Raw genomic sequence first — 14,550 nt, 5'->3', positions numbered from 1 at the left:
TAGTGAATAATTTGGTTTCTTCTGGCTTCTTTTCTGTGTTTCTGAAATGGTATGATAACCATTATCTGCCTACTTTATGGAGTGTTAATTAATGCTTTATATAAAATATGCTCGGGTGATGACCCTATCATCTCAAGCATAATTAATTTTGCTGCATTTAGCCAGTAGGCAAGCTCTGGGCAGAATGAGTGGTGTGCCTTCACAGGCCTCTTTTATTAATCAAGTCTTTCCAAAGGAAGAGGTGTATAAAATGTGATGTACTGAGTGATCAGAAAGGTATACATGATGACTGGGTGGGGCGGAATTAGGAAGGAGGAAGGGGAAATGTGTAGGGGGAAAAAAAACAAACCCAAACCCTGAGAGTATTGAAAAACCAAACTTGAAAACTAAAGCTAGAGCAAGTCAGAATTCACTTATTTTTCCCTGGCCTCTTGGTGTTCACCCTCTTGCTTTAGCCAGTAGAGAAAACAGCAATGCTCAAAAGACAGTGACCAAAAAAATTCACCATTAATGTGATGATTGTCAACATTTACTGATTATTTACTGTGTGTGAGGCAATGTAAAAGCTTGACACACATTAACTCTCATTTAATTCTTCCAACAACTCTATGAGTTAGGCATTATTATTAAGCCCCGTTTGATAAATGAGGAAAGTGAGGCTTAGATTTGCTAAAATAAATCATTGGTCCAATACAGAGGACCAGAGTCGGCTTTCACACCCAGGACCACCCATCTCCAGAGTCCACAATCCTCCATGAAGTGCTTTCTTGTCGTAGAAGGAGTCTGTAGATCACTGAACTTTCCCCCAGGGTTGAAGATGCAGAGTACCTATTGGATGGATGTATCCATCCCACTTTTCTGAATTCCAGGAGTTTGGGTTCTGGAGAGGCCCACTGTCCTTTCCTGTGATATCCCTTTCTGTGTGTGCCCATCATCATGGCTACAGCTGTGAGTTTTCTTCTCAAAACAGAAATCTGATAACTGGGCTCATAGTGTAGGCTACTAGGCAAGCTGGCCACACTTAATTTTCAAGGTTTTCTAGCTCCTTCAAGATTCCTTCCCCTACTATAGATTCTGTTTTAAACTTGCACAGAGATAATTGCTTTTTCCCAAATCACACATTTTCTTGCTTCATTAGTTTGTTCTGACAGAAATAACTCTTCCCCACTTTGTCCCTCCTCATTCTGCCTCTCATAAGTGTAAGGACCCATTTCCCCTTCCCAAACCAAAAGAATTAAACGATTTCACACCTGATGTGTACAAAGCAGTATTTGCACATATTATAGCATTTATTGCATTCTACCTTTATTCCACAGTATAAGCCTGTCATTTCTGTTGGATATGCAAAGCAATAATTATGCTTCTGTGAGCTCTCCCAGTGCAGGAATCTGGGCATAGTTAGCTCTGCAGCCTCCGTATCACAATTGCCTTCTTCATGGCAGGAACTCAATAAATGTTGGTGTGAAATTGAAAGGATGATGCTCATGAAGTATGTTTCAAAAATCATACACAACAGGAAATGGTTATATTCCATAATACTTGAATTATGTGGGGGAGCTTTATTTAAAAGGCACAGTGAAGATGAGAAGGCAGAAATGATGAAGGAAAATGAAGTGGCAGGAAGAATTCGAAAAGAGATAAATCAATATCACAAAAATAGAAGGAAGAGTTTTCCATAGATAAGTTTGAGAAACTGTATATGGTACAAAAGCGATTAGTACATCCATTTTAATCTATAGTCTAAAGAAGAGCAAAAAGGAAAGAAAAATCAAGGACAATTCCCAGACTGAATAATCATCTAAGGCCCCCATACCATATAGCAATGGCATGCTCAACATCTCCTGACTGAATGGAACTTCTGAAATTTGATCTTTGAGCAATGAATCCCAAGGGGTGATTCAGATAAATCCAGCAGGGTGATTCAAAGGACTGACATACATTTTAGTTAGTCCAGTTAGCGTAAGCATCTTTAGGAATCATACTGACTTCTGAAATTGGCCTTATTGCCCGAGTTACAGTATAATAACATTCTTATATAATAAATGATATATGATCAGAGCATAGTACAGACTTCGCCTGTCGCTTGACAGTGGTGCTGAGTAGGTTAGATCAGATCTCATGATTTCACTGTATTTTCAATTCTCTGTTGTCTCTGTTTAGTACATAGTTGCTGGAACGATTATGGGAAAGGATAATCTAACATTTCTGGACTTCTCAATTCAGGACCGTCAGTAGTGAGGTCATCCTTGATTTTCTTCCCGTACCCAAGCTATGTTATTTTCCAAAAAGGTATCACTTCCTGGCAGATGCTCCAGTCATCTGGCTATTGATTAGTAAATTCAGAGAGTATTTGGTAGTTCAGCTTTAGAGCAATTTTAGCTACAAAATCACTGATTGGCATAGAAGAAACTATACCTCCTAAGGCTGCATAATTTGATATATTTTAGAAACTGAGCTGCTGACAAAGAAAGATGGAAAGCTTTTTTTTAAATGCATTATTATTTTTTTACCAAGTGTAGTTGACACACAATGCCACATGTGGATGAGAAATTTTTTAAACTGATTCTAGTTTCATGAATTCATGTGCCTGGTGAGCACCTGAAATTCCACATGCAGGAGATTTTGAATTCAGATTATTGCCTCCTCAATCAAGAAGAGGAATTTCCTTCTACATAGGCTATCTTTATAGAACTTTAAGTAATTTACAGATACAATAGTGCATAATATTTTACATTATCCATCTATTCTGTATTATCAAGTACCTTAGAACTCTACTTCTCAAACCATTCATGGTGAAGGACCAGAATTTTTTCTAATCCGTCCCAAATGAATACATTTGTAAGTATTAAAAAAAATGCACTCTTAGAAAAATGAAATAAAACAATAGACATAGAAGATATAAACCCCTATTGTTTTATTATTAGATTGACCAGACATAAAATTGCTTTGTCAAATTGCTACAAGGCTCTTCACTCTGATTTCTGCACTTACATTGTCATGGACAGATAACAAGGTCTCAACCGGCCCCATACAGACTGCATGCTCTTAGGATGTCAAAGCAGCAGTAACTATGTAATGCAACTTCCAGTCAGGGATTTGGGGAGTTTGCAAATCTTTATATATAAATTTGAGGTTTGATAAGTAATGTTATAATTTTTAACTACGTGCAAGCAGTCGTTATTTTACTAATGACTTTGGGGCCCTGCTTCTGATGGAGATAATTAATTCTATGTAATCAAGATCTCTCCATTTATTTCTATTTGCCTTTTTATGGTCCCTCAAAGAGGGCAGAGTTGTCATGTAAGGTCACAACTTTGTGTATCTCTGTCAAAGGCAATGTCTACACTAGCAATTCAATATACCAACTATTGAAATTGCTTTGATCGTAAGCTTTGAAACAATGAAGATATATCCCAAGATTTTAAATAAGCACCGCATTAGCATAGATGTCAACAAATGTTGAACAGATTTTTCAAATCTTGGATATATTTGAATGGTTTTGACATGACTCCATTTATTTTAAGCTTGTTTGTTTCAAAACTAGTAATGCATATTTTGTTAGTAGCAAATATGCATCAAAGAGTCAGATTGCTAATCTCAAAATAATCTGAAAACACTCCAATTTGAGACTTGAAAACAGCTCATGTTAATATAAATGAATTTCTTAAATATTTTAGGTACTGAGTGCCTTGTGATAACATAAACTTAAAAATCTCACATTACTTTTAACAGTCAAATCTTTCAGTGACTTCTTACAATCATTTTTGCCTACGAATGACTCTTTGAGTGCTATGTGGTATTTTCAAAATATACATTGAAGAACATTTGTAGGAGGGGCAGTTAAGAGAATTCTGATTAATAACTCAAGTTGGATTATTAAGGTAAGCTGTTGTCTTAGAAATATTTTTCCTTATTACTTTACTAGGTTAAATCATATGAAAAAAATTACTTTACAATACCAAATGTTGCACAGTCTTTCTTTGTAAATGATGGTTGAAGTGACACTAACATTGGCTTCTGACAAGATTGAAAATTTTTATCACAACTGTAGGCAGCTGGGAATGCCTTTCTCTAAACCGTCATAATTTTAAAATCTATATCTTGGAATCCAGTTAAGTGAGATAAATGTTTCGCGTATTTAAACATGCATGCTTATGATGGCAGATATCATTTTTGGTTTATGCATTTTACTGGATTGAATAGTGAAAAATGCTAATTTCAAAGATGCATTTTCAGTCATTATATCCTGTTTACTCCTGATTGTTTTTACAGAAGTAATTCAGTGTATATAACATAATTTTAGTCTTCTTTTTATATTTCTTTCTTTTTTTATCCTTATGTGCTCAAAACAGACAATGGTCGCAATGTCAAAGGTAATGTACGAACTCAAATTTCATCATCTGATGCTCAAAGTGCCCCTTTACTTGGCATGTTAACTCGCCTGCTGTATGCCCTGTTCAATGCAACATCATGCTGCCCTTAGCTAGTCCAGGTGCCTGGTGGAGACATCATGGCTTGATTTTGTTGGAGACATTGTTACTTTCTCAGCTGTTCGCCAAAAAGTTTATGAACTCCTTTTTTCCTGCAAGAAGTATAAAGCTAGGTTGACAATGAACACTTCCTGAATATTTAAACCATTTGGAAAGAAACAAATATCAAGCTAAATATATTCCACTGTGAAAGAGGCACATAAGCCTATTTCAGCCAAAAAAAAAAAAAAAAAAAAAACCCAAAAAACAAAGCAAAACAAAACAAAAAAAAATCGAGTGCAAGATTAAATAAAGTAATCAAAGTGCTACATGACAGTATCACTTCACTTGTTCCTCTTTTGTTTCCTTAAAACTAGTTTCACGTTCCTGGATGGCAGGGGGTATGGTTTTAAGCTTACTGTAGTAGTAAACTGTACATGCATGAGAGTCATTTCTATTTTTCTATATTACATTTCAGTCATTTTTAATTGTGTCCTATATTAGTCTGAAATCACTGGCATGACCTATAGCTACTGTAGGGCAATGTTTAAGTGGGCAATACCTCTGGATAAATCTGGACTTGACTAAAATTTGAAATTCACCTCTGTTTTTTCTACTATATCATAGTAGATACAGGAATTCACAAAATATAGTAATCATATTATTCTCATTTACTTGAAAACTTTTGGACTTAGTCTTTTAACATAGGCCATGCATGCTGCCGTGAGTGTGCATATAGTGACAATGACTCATTTTGTGCATGTGTGTTGCATGGACACGTCTCCACCAGTAACCGTCATTACTTAAAATTCACTGTTTTGGCCTCTTCTGTATGTCACTGCTACTCTGATCACTATGAAGTTTTGTATATTGATTTCTCAATTGCTTCCCTAATTAAGTCAGAGCTGCTCACAGTTATGAATTAATAACAGTAGACACTAAAGCTGTTTTCTGGTCAGCCATCCAGGGTGATTTGAAAAGAAAGGAAATTGTGGCAGCTTCTCCCCATACCAATTTTATTTTGCAAGCACTTCAAAAAGGGTCTGTGCAGGTGACCTCCAATAGCAGGATGGTACTTCATCTACATGATTATTCTATCCTTGGCCTGTCTACTGTAATTTGTAAAAGGGAGCAAATTAGCGTCAGCTGTGATGGTGATTTGCATCGATATAATTCAGGATATAATGTCAAGAAACAGAATACAGATACCTCTTGCCAACTCATCTGTATGAAATATGACTGGCTTTAGCATTTAACAATTAGCAATTAATTATTATTAGACATTGATTTTCCAGTGATCGTTTAAATGCAATGAGAAATGAATCTAATTTTTCTCAATATATAGAAAACTGAGCTTGCTTATCTTCCAAGCTAGTAGTTCACACAATTGCCATTCAAACTACATTAATTTTATTTTTCCCTCATAAATGAATCCATTTAATCTCCAACTCTTTTCCCTCAACCTTCCATTTTTTAACAGCTATAGTCTTTGAACAAAAATAAATTATCAAAATCAGAATTTGGGATTAGGAAACTCTAAACCATTGTCAGAAGTTTTCACATGTTAATACTTATGAAGTTAAATTCCCAAATTAGATTTTTTAAAACGTGCGAATTTAATTTTAAAATGAACATAAATGTATCCTCCAAAGTTTCCCTTATTTGTTCAGACTCTGGTTTTGAAACTATCAAAAAATACTTAAGTGTCTGGCTCTTTAAGGTTTTCGCAGAACAGGGGCACCTAGGTGGCTCAGGATTTGAGCATCTGCCTTTGGCTCACGTCGTGGTCCCAGAGTCCTGGAATCGAGTCCCCCACCAGGCTCCCTGTTTTGTTTCTAAATCACATTTCAATAAAAACTTTAAAAAATAAAAGACAAATTTCTATACTTCATTGTATACAAATCATAGTTTTCAATATCCAAATCACCCCAAAATAATTTTTTACCAAAATAAAATAAATAATTCCAGCAGGACTTCAAGGCTTACGAGGGTGTTGGCTAAATCCCTGACACAAGTGGTAGAGAAATTTTTACCTCCTGAAGATACCATTCTCTTACTTCCTTGGGAAATCTATTTTACTGCCTGTTACACGAAGAGCTAATCTAAATCCTTCTTGCTGAAATGCAATTTTCTTCCCCCTTTATCTATCCTGAGTGGACAGAGATACCAGCTGGTCACTTTTAATCTTGATGGAATATCACAGTATAAAAACTGCAAATTGGTACTCGGTCTTTTCTTCTAAAATGGAATCATTTCCATTTAACCTTCTTTCCTAGGATTAATTTTGTTTCCACTTAATAAATTTCCTTGGCACTCTGACTTTTTGAAATAAGACTTCAGAGATCTAACTGTAACCCATTATCAAGAATTGAAAAAGTTATTCAAATATATTGTGTATGCTGTTTATATGTATGTACATAATTTTTTAAAACAATTTCTTTGATATTATGAGAGGTGAACCTAATCCTGCCTCACTCACATATTAACTGATTTTTACCTCCAATTTAATGGTTTCTCTGCTATTCTGCTTTTCAAATCATCCATAAAAATTAACCCCACTTACCCTACTTAGTAAATAGGTCACTAATATAAGTTTGCCCCTCTATGCTTCCACTTCCTTATTATTTCAGGTAACTCCGTATCCCACTGACAATGGTATGTTCAGTTCCCATCTTGTCTATGAATCTGACATATGAATCAGAAACAAAACTATTTGGAAGATTTATTACAACTTTCACCTCCTTAAGCCACAAAACCTATCAGACTTAACAAAGAAAATCAACTCATCTGATACAGCTTGTTTCTCTTAAGCTACACTAGCCATTACCAACTTTTTGTGACCTTATAAGAATTTGCAAATTGATTTTCAATGGTGATAGTTATCTTCTGAAAATTGTGTGTCATGCACTGAAAGAGACAATATGAATGTTGACCACAAATAATATGATCACTTCTTGTCTATCTTTCTAAGTGTTAAACTGGTTGCCAGTGTTTTTTTGCAAAGTCCAATTACTAGACGCTTCATTTGCATTTTCTTAGTGTTAAGTCACTTCAGCAATTTACATTTTTATTTACATAAAGTTTTATTAAATTTTAGCCCAATAAACTCAGTAACCTAAGAAATATTATATACAGACCTGATGATTTAATAACAATCTTAATTTTTTTTTGCTTTCCTTCTTTTGTGTCCCATTTGATCCTCGAGAGCAACAATCTTAAAAAAAGAAAATAGCATTATTATTTTTTTAATTATGAGATGTCCTTAATTATATATCAGCACCATCTAAAGGAAAATATATTCTCTTTCAGCTTCTTGTAACTTATGATAAATTCAAATAACCTCATCATAAAAATTTTAAATATCTTTAATGTAAAATTCTTCCCAGTTGTTGCTTTAGCCTCTGGCTTGATACCTAAATTCAGGATATTTCTTTGGAGCTGGAACCTGGCCTATTTAATATTTAATCGGACATTTGTAATATATTAGAGCTTTATCCAGCTGTTGGTTTAGTCTACTTGGTCACCTGTTTTTCATCTCCTTCTAGTATACTGGAACGTTTAACCTGGTCATCCATTACGCAAATGTTTCTCTAAAGAACATCAAGTTCCCCTTTGCACTTTTGAGTTTTACCTTCCTTTCTATTGAATCTATTATTTCCCTTTATTTCTGCCCATTTATTTTATTTAAATTCATTTACTTTGTTTTTCAGGTTATTCTCCTTTCTTTCATTAGAATCCTAAATCCCATCTGTTCATGATCACTCTCAGGGAGGCTGCCTTTCACCTTTAAATCCTCAACCAAGGCCTCTCTGAATATAGACCTAGGAGGTAGGAAACCCTGTATTCTGATTTCTAGCCCTTGATGCTTATTCCCCTTTGGCCTCATAGTCTGTTTGCTTAGGTTTAAAATTATTAAAATAAGAATATTGTGAATAATTAAAGTGTTGGAAAAAATTTCACTAGAATTTGGATAGGTTTTAGAGGAACCTAAGCTAATGCTGATCATCTTGCAGACTCAGACTTCTGCATATAAACATTTGCTTTAAAATCAGTGGAAAAAGCATAATGATCTTTGTTATGCAGGACGAAATAGATTGTAAATATCTTATCTAAGTAGCGTGTGTGAATTATTTTAAGGAACATTTTAGGTTTTGCTGAATTCTTTAAATGGATAGATTTAAAAGAAAGCCTAGATTAAATCTTTAACATTAAGAACTTAAAAAAAGAGAAACAGAATAAAGTAACAGTTCAGAAAGGTTATCTGCCAGTAAATATGAGAAGCTAAAATATGGACTCAATGAAGTTATAATATTCTGAGGGCAAATCTGAGTATGACATGTATTGACCAGTGGTTTCTCAGCCCTATCAGATCCAACGTCCCTTTGTTTCTACAATATTTTATTTTTTTCATTTTACTATCCTGTAACAATATTTAGAGATAAGTTAACCTATTCCTAAAAGATCAACACTGTTCTTTAACCATAATGTAAAGGAGGAATACAAGAAAAGCAGTTGATAATAAAATGATATTTTTCTCAATGTGTTGATGTTCAAACATAAGTACACTAGAAGATATAATGCAATGATCAGACATTTAAAAAATGGCTTTTAAGAGCATTAAGTTGTCCAGATAAGTACTGGATAAGATGATGGAGCAGGAGTATTGGTAGATAACAAAATAAAAACCACTATTGGAATAAATAATAACAGATCATAATTATTTATATATGAATTTTAAAAACAGGAAATAACCAAATTGAATTATGAAAAATACACCAAGATAAACTGAGGGAAAATGAGGAAGTATGATATTCTCACAAATGAACTGGCCCTTACCAGCTCAGTGTAATGTTAACATGATTCCCTATGTGATACTAATGAATCTCACTGAAGAAAGAAATCCCACCAAATGTCAGAACATATAGTCTTCTTCCAATATTCAAGAAAGGTCTTGCCGACCATACACATTCCTAAACAACGGGTTGGAACAAGAAATGGCAATCGAGACATTTAGGTGAAGTTGTGGCAGATCTCTAGAGAGTTACCAAAGTGAGACTGGAAACCAGCAATTGCAAGAAAAATAATTTCAAATGTTTAGCTCTTACTACATAGTTTCCTTTAATTGAATCATGTATAATTTTACATATATAGAGAACAATAATATGAAATCTTTTTGAAAGATATGTTATTAATGATTTTCACTGTGATTCTTATAATTCTCTGCAAATTTAATATTTGGTTCCAGCAGTTGACCAAAAAAAAAAAAGGACACACATCTCTCTGCTTACATATTTGCTCATAACATGCAAACACAGACTATAACCTTATCCCTGAAGTCTGAAATTTCATATTGATAATTCAAATGCCACAAGTAGCATAGTTCCAAGTGATACAATTTTGCAAAATGGTGAACAACCTATGGTAAAGTTCTGAACAAAACGATCTAAAGCTCTTTCCCCTACATGGTAGTTGTAACTCTGGAAAGCTCAATGCATATTAAAATCCTGTTAAAGGTAGATTGTGCTATTTATATGTGAAACGGGTTCAAGAATCAGATCATTATAAACAGACTTTCACCTCCAGGAATGCCCACTGGGACTTCTGGGACAGTTTTTCAAGGTGAAAGAATAGCCACCTCCCATCATTATGACAAATAAAAATGTCCCCACAAATGCCTATAAGATGAAGTACCGTCATACTTGAGACCTCTTGCTTATTGGTATGGACAATTCAGTGGAGTTTATTAGAACTGGCCACAGGGACAAAGTGTATTTAACGCTGTTTGCCTTAGTATCATAGATCATCCATGTTTTTGCTTGATTTTTTTAAACAACTCTGTAGACAATCAGCTACAGAAATCCACCACATAGAAGGATGATAGAGAAAGAGAATTAAAGGAAAGGTGTAAGGCTTTTAAACACAACTACATATCTGAGCTCAACTTTCTCTAATCTCCTCTCAGTGTCCCTGCGTGCAGTAAAAGCACTTAATGAGTAAAATATGACATTAAAGAAAAGACATTATCTAAGAAGTCTAAAGTCCTAGAATGTTTTATAAATTTTGAGATATAGGACTGGAATGTAGCCATAGAATGATACGAAAAAGGAAACACTACCTAGGATATGTTAGAATAATAAATCAATGGTGTGTGGTGGAGACTTGTACAGAGACCTAGAGAATGGGGTTTCTGTCAGACTTGTCTGGGCGCTAGATTAATATGGTGCCACTTTGGGCTCATATTTCTCTCCTTGTCATATAAATAGAGAAGAGAGTATGAATCTATATGCAAATGAGAGCATACTGGACAATAAATGCCCAAAGAGCTCAATGGCATTAGTCACTTAGATGGACTTGATCATGATCATGGATAAAACTCAGGGAATTAATAGAAATGCACCTCAAGGAACACTATATCTACCACATAAGTGAAAATTCTCTTAAAATCATCTGAAACTTATATAATAACCTAACATAAACTTTTATAAATGAATATAGTGAGAATTTTTTCCAAATGAACTATGGACTAAGTGATGGATATTTTTTGTTAGCATTATATTTGAACCAAGTTGATTTTTTATTGTGGTTCAAAATACACAACCTATAAATCTAATTTTCAGGTGTTTAGACCCTGTTTGGTGCATAAAGTGTTTTTTATCCCTAAGATATATTCTTTTCATTCTGGACAGAAAAAAAAAATAGCATAAGGCAAACTTTGCTGACTAGCACGTTTAGTCACACAGTTTGTATGTTTTAAGCACTCTCCAAGGCAGCGAGATAATGGCTGGGTAACACTCATGGGCCCAGGATTTCTATAAAATTATCCCTGATGCTAGGCTTTAAGAGCTATATAACTATAAAAGTTGCAATACCCATTGTACAAGAAACTCTTTGGAGCATTTCCTGACTTCCATAAACAACACACAATAAGTTCAACTCAAGATGTAGCTGGTCGGTGTATTCATACTCAACAAGGGGGCCAGGAGTCCTAGAAACCTGATAAATTGTCTTCATAGGAAGGAAATGAAATGTGAGAAGTACTAAGTTTGGACAAACAGTACTACTAACTTCCAGATATAAAATGAATAAGTTCTGAGGATCCAAAGTATAGCATGATAATAAAATAAACAAACAAACAAACAAACAAACAAACAAAAAGAGTAACCAGGCACTACCAACCCCAGCCCATTACCTGGCTATGTCACTTCAATTTTAAGTTATGTTTCTCAAGGCATTCTTCTGGTAGGTTTTTATAGAGGTTCCCCCACCCCCTTCAAAAGAAAGTCTTAAATTTAAATGAAAGTGGGGCGAAGGAAAGATTGAAAGATTTTTAAAATTTCACATAGGACTCTAGAGTTTTTGATAGAATACACATACATACAAAGACATTGGCCTTTCTCAGTCTTATCTGAAATTCCCCCATCCCGGCTTACCTCTTCTAGAAGCTCTGTAAAACATCTCATACTAGTAATAGAAGCAGATAAAAAACTCAGCAGCTTGTCAGTTGTCATGGCCCAGAGAGGGCAGTAATGCATATTGGAACTAGGTAGACAGCCTGTTCAGAAATTTCATGGCCAACATGATTTTAACCCTTCCCCAAATAATCCCTGGATTATAAAAAAAAAGACATTCTTGAGAAACCAATTTGGCCAATAATAGGCCAATAATAAGGAGTAGAGTTTTTTTTCTTTTATTCCAGCCTTTAATGAAAGAAGTTAAGTAACAGCTAAAGATGCCATCTGCTCTCTGAGTACACACCTTGGACCCCATCTTATCCTCGGATACTCACATGTTGCTCCACGTGGCAGACAGTGACCCTAAACCTTGTGTTCAGGTATCAGCTGGCTGCATTTAGTCCAACCCGAAGCAGGGTCACACTGGCTGTGGATCATTAGCTGGTCATTCAGGACCATCTCTTTCTGCTATTTCTCCTGATACTGCTTTTACAAATACTTTCCAATCTTTTTAGGGCCTTTTAATCATATCAAGTCAAGCCTCCTGGGATCCACATCAGATTCAAATCTCAACAAATACAGCACCATTAACAAGATTCCACAGCTTACATTGAATTTCTCAGATGTCAAAACTGAAAAAAAGAATGCATCCCCTCCTTCTTCAGATAAAACCATTATTGCACCCAAGGTTAAAGATCGAACACACAATGTGACAGAGAAAGTCACCCAGGTAAGATATGATTTTACTCTCAATTTTGACTATTTCTGAGGTTCTTCTCTGCACCATATCATTTTTCCTATACATGACTATCAAAAGAGGTAAGCTATTTATTTGTACTCCAATTTATCTTGAGATGTTGGGTAACTCTCTAATGCAACAGATAAATAAAACTATAGACTATGATTTTATCTATAACAAGACTTAGCAGAAATGGGCTAACTTGGTATTGTTGTTCTTTGTTGCAAAGGTAGTTAACCTGCTATTCATCATGTTTGGACATTTATTGTTTTGCTGCCAACGTCTGCATTATTAAAGCATGGTTTCTTAATATAATGGATGTGACTATTGAAACTTTAAGTGACTAATTGGGATTTACTCTAAACTGTGGCCTCCTTTTTTGTACTTACTCTACTAAGTAGACTCAGATATAAGTCAGTCGACTTAAGGAAAAGAGCTGAAATGATTAAAAGTCAGTAAATAATACATTTCACAGGAACAATATTGTTTTTGAATAAATACTGCATTTTGAACTAGGATAAAAATGTACTGTCTAGCAGGAACCCTACTTTAAAGAATAGATAAAAATAATTTGTACCTATTATATCAAAATACCAACCTAAGCAATATCTAGCTTTTGCTTACAATGCACTTACATTGTTGGGAATTCATGACTCTAAAATTTGTGTCAAGTAAACAGTTCTTTTACAAACACTTTACTTGGTATATTTGCTTAGCAAATCTTTTCAAAAACTGTCACAATATAAAGGTAAACTTGGCCCCAATCTCTATCCCAAGCCTTGAAGATTTTGAATTGATAAAGTTTTTTTTTTTCTGTAATTATAATCACTACCAGTAGTACTATAGTTGGTCTGTAAATAACCCATTGTATGTGTGAGCTGAAATAACTGTGTAAAGACTGCGAGTCGGTTATAAATAAACCCAAGCCGTCTGTGTTTGAGATGAGAGATTATACATGCCATACTCTACTACATATTTTTATGTATATGTAGTAATGAGGCTTCCTACCATGCAATACTGAGAACATCTCTAGTACATATTTTAATATTTATGTAGTAATGAGGCTTTCTACCCTTAACATTTCACTTTTTTTAGCATAGTAAACTGGAAATTAAGAATAAGTTATAATAGTTACATTATATTAATATTATAATTTATAATGATTATTTATAATAGTCCCATAACAAAGAAATTAAGAGATTTCAGAAATTGCACAGAAGGCTGATTGCAAATATTAAGGTCAGGACCTTGCCAGTAGCCAGGACAGCATAACAGTAATGGAGCATATAGTGAATTGTAGAGTGCAGAGCTACTCTAAAGCAGATGGTTACCATTCAGCTCTAGCCAATTGTGGTCACAAGAATCTTTGACGATGTTTCCAAATCTTTCCATTTAAAAAAGAAGCTGGAAATCCAGGATTTAAGATAAGCTTTTACTTTCCAAAAGTTGGTAAACTAATTCAAAATGCTTTTTTAAGCCAAACAAAATACACCTTAAAGTCTATGGGCAGCCCAGTGTGATCTCTGCAAAGCTTCATGCACTTGGTTTACTGCAGGGTCCACCCTATCCTGCTATGTTTAGCAGGTCTACTGAGCCAGGAGAGGGTGATACACATATGGACCAGAGGTGGTACCTGCCTTGGTGACTTTCTAAGCCTGGTGAGAGAGGAAACATTACAAATAGCATAAAGAAATTATGTTAATAATGAATACAGGAACAGGAGGAAACTAATTATGCTTTAAAAAGAGTAATTTCAGAGAAGAAAGAGATGTGATGGGGCATTTCATCTGGATCTAGACAGTTACTTGTTACATTGACTAGTAAGTGATGTTTAAGAGCATAAGTTAGAGTCACATGCACTTGTATTTCAAATTTGGCTAAGTCATTTATT

At 34.6% G+C, this 14,550-nt stretch overlaps 1 protein-coding gene across 2 annotated transcripts in view; it reads left to right on the top strand.

The window, feature by feature from the left end:
- Nucleotides 1–14,550, top strand: part of KCNH7 (potassium voltage-gated channel subfamily H member 7) — a 478,835-nt gene that overhangs the window by 335,742 nt on the left and 128,543 nt on the right. For both annotated transcript variants that reach the window (XM_049106394.1, XM_025471042.3), the window contains exons 5-6: nucleotides 4,353–4,373; nucleotides 12,436–12,650. In XM_049106394.1, coding sequence (XP_048962351.1) covers nucleotides 4,353–4,373; nucleotides 12,436–12,650 — 236 coding nt within the window. The remainder of the gene's footprint in view (nucleotides 1–4,352; nucleotides 4,374–12,435; nucleotides 12,651–14,550) is intronic.

This window comes from Canis lupus, chromosome 36 (assembly GCF_003254725.2).
Source record: "Canis lupus dingo isolate Sandy chromosome 36, ASM325472v2, whole genome shotgun sequence".
NCBI classification, from domain to species: domain Eukaryota; kingdom Metazoa; phylum Chordata; class Mammalia; order Carnivora; family Canidae; genus Canis; species Canis lupus.
Note: the sequence above shows the minus strand (reverse complement) of the source record. Positions and strands in the feature narration are given on the sequence as shown.